Consider the following 3,069-nt stretch of genomic DNA (forward strand, 5'->3'; position numbering starts at 1 on the left):
CTGTTACAAACTCTAGAAAGTAATTATATCCTAGATATAATTTTACAACAGGAAAGGTGTAAATATAGCAAAAAGAAGATTCAAGAAAACTCATTGAACACTTCCCCTTTACTTCTGAAAGTATTTTTGGCAACAACAGGGCAACCAATGCTCTGTTGCCTTTTTGCAGTGTCTGTCTGCAAGTTCTTGTGAAGTTATATAATACCTCCCCATAAATTCAGGTGGTAATTTTTCACAGAACCAGAGAAACTTGACTGAAAAATTATGCTCTAGAAGCAGCTGTGGATTCTGTCTCTTAATGACTTTGGAAGCAAAACCCATTCCTTTTTAAGAGTGGTGTCTTTTTTCAGGATCAAGTTTTTAGCTCTCTCTTCACTTGCCAGGGAAAAGTACCACATTATATGACTGCCTAGCACAGAAGGGAGGAGAAGCTTCCACTTAATTTCTGCATATGCAGTCTAGTTCTACACTTAACCTGCAAACTGGGAAATTATTTGGCAGTTGCATCATGGAAAAAACTCCATGTCCACATGTGGGCTTCACACAAATGCATAAATATTCTGCTGGAAGCTAGCTCTTAGTTTTAATGCATCAAATAATATATTATCTTTCTGATATATCTGCTTTAGAATTTTTTGCCAAGCCAAATCATGTCTTTTGTCAAGAGGTTTTTAAGTGTCTGACAATACATGCAATTGCATATATTTCTTTTAACCACCTATTAAAAATGAGACTTTAATATAAAGAATTAATACAGGTTTTGTTTCACTTAGAAATTAGTTTTGTCTGGGTTCACCTGTAAATAGCAGAGGCTGGATAAGATCCTGTGTCATAACTGACCCTCACTCTACCCCGGTACAGCTCCACTGCTATGTGATCTTTATCACCTTTGTAGAGCAGGATCCCACTGTCTTCATCTGTGGCAATCTAGTTAAAAGAAAGAAACATTTAGAAAGAACTAAAAATGAATATTAAATCAAAATGTGGTAAGAAGTGAATCTCTGAATTTACTGCCATAGTCTATTACTTCATTTTAAAATTCTTCCGTAAAGGACAACCTGACAAAATTCTTTCTTTTCCTATCAATAAGCCCATCTACTTCAATAGGAATATAGAGTTATTGAGTTGACTCTTCTAGATTTTTAGATCAAAGAGTGAAAAGAACTTAAGTGAGCAAATGACAGCTTTGGGTAATATGCCACATCATGAAAAGTCATTTATTGTCTTTTCCAGAAAAGAATCTAAAACACAAACCAACTTACCTGCAGAGTGATATTGGTTTGGGGGCGAATCTTAGCTGAAGGGATCTGAAGATAGGATTCTTTGTTGACAAAGTTTATACTAATCAGCTTTTCACATTTCTCACCCTGGTAGCCTGATAAACACTGACAGATGGGTTCACTCTCTTTTATGATACACTGGGCTCCATTTTGACATTCAAAATTGTCACAAGGGCTGGTGCGAGGTAGAACCATTGGTGGTGAAAACTCACAAAACAAACCACTAAATGAAAACAGAAAAAAATAATCAGTATTTGCAAGAAAAAAACAACTTTGGCAGAAGACATACATAGTTGTACTGTCTTCAGATCCTTCTCACCTGTATCCTTCTGGGCAAACACATGTATATCCATTAACTGCATCAGTACACTGTGCTCCATTTTTACATTTGTTGTCTTGGCAGTCATCAAAGTCAATATCACAGTGCTCACCTACATATCCAGGAGTGCAATCACATCTATGAAACAGAAAAGCAGATGGGATAGCACAGAGCCTTTTAATGATACAGTGTGCTTATGACAAAGAACTGCTGAATTGGTTAAAACTCAAGGAAAAAAAGGCATTACTCTGACTTTGTGTGCAAAGACTATGTAGCCCAAACATGTTATTATATGGACAATCTACATTTGTAATGAATGTCATTTTGCTAGTTAAATGTGTCTACAAATCTGCCATTATACTGAAGAATTGTGGTTTAAATCTAGAGAGTCCTCATGAATAATGACAGTTCTTAGAATTTATGAGTCATGCAGAATGTTACAGGATGTTGTAAGTGGCTGCAAACACTAAACATAATCAATATCCTTAGTTGCTGAAACTGAGACAAATAATCTAAGGTTTGTATTGTACTGATGGTTATTTTCTTTGTCAACTTAACAGCTATGAATGGACCATTTATACAGTTTAGAGATGATGCATAACTTTTTTTCCCCTTGAAGTTCCACCAGTCTGATTTACTACAAATACTTCCATGGTTAGTGAACTAACAGAAGTCTCAAAACACATCATCTGCCCTCCCTGTACACCCACTGAACTAGCATATCTTCAAGACAGTGTGTAATGTTTTTTGTTTGCATCATCTGCCCTCCCTGAACACCCACTGAACTAGCATATCCTCAAGACAGTGTGTAATGTTTTTTGTTTGTTGGTTTGGTTTTCTCTTCCACATGCAACTCTCATTGCTAATGCTACTGGCATTTCTTCAGGGAATTCTCTTATATTAGACTGAGTGAATGCCTAGAACTCTGTGAAAAATTAATGGATAATATTACAAATCCATGCATCCACATGATATATATTTTTAATTAAGATGTCTTTAATTGATTTCGTTAGATCTTGTGATTCCCACCACGGTGTTATTGCTTTTAGAATCTAAAATTTGCCCTAAACTGTCAAGAGTGATTTTAAATAGTTGTGTAACTTCAATTTAAGTATCTCAATCAAATATGCCTCATTTTTTATTTGATAGCAAATATGAATAAAAATATATAAATATCAAAGCATGCTATTAAAAAGCTGACTGAGATACATTCTTGAAGTTTACTGCATGTGCTATTTTCTGATTTAAAATCTCAGAAAGTACCAGGAAAGATTAATTAACTGGGCAGTAAAGTATAAGGTGCTAAACTAGGTTTACTGAAGTGACATGAATAAAAGAATGCAAAACAACAGAAATCCAACAAGTTTTCTATTTTCCAGTTGAAAACTATCAATTCACTTTTATGTTCAATTGAATAGTTAACATATTTGGATATTTTTGGCCATATTTTAAATAAAATGTCATTTCATA

General features: G+C 34.6%; 1 protein-coding gene across 1 annotated transcript in view; it reads right to left on the minus strand.

The window, feature by feature from the left end:
* Positions 1-796: 796 nt before the first annotated feature.
* SLIT2 (slit homolog 2 (Drosophila)) overlaps positions 797-3,069 on the minus strand; it is a gene marked incomplete at both ends in the record, with an annotated part of 87,111 nt that continues 84,838 nt past the window's right edge. The window contains 3 exons of the mRNA XM_009079172.1: positions 797-927; positions 1,263-1,503; positions 1,600-1,737. Of these exons, the coding sequence (XP_009077420.1) occupies positions 797-927; positions 1,263-1,503; positions 1,600-1,737 (510 nt within the window). The remainder of the gene's footprint in view (positions 928-1,262; positions 1,504-1,599; positions 1,738-3,069) is intronic.

Source organism: Acanthisitta chloris, unplaced genomic scaffold, assembly GCF_000695815.1.
Source record: "Acanthisitta chloris isolate BGI_N310 unplaced genomic scaffold, ASM69581v1 scaffold1527, whole genome shotgun sequence".
NCBI classification, from domain to species: domain Eukaryota; kingdom Metazoa; phylum Chordata; class Aves; order Passeriformes; family Acanthisittidae; genus Acanthisitta; species Acanthisitta chloris.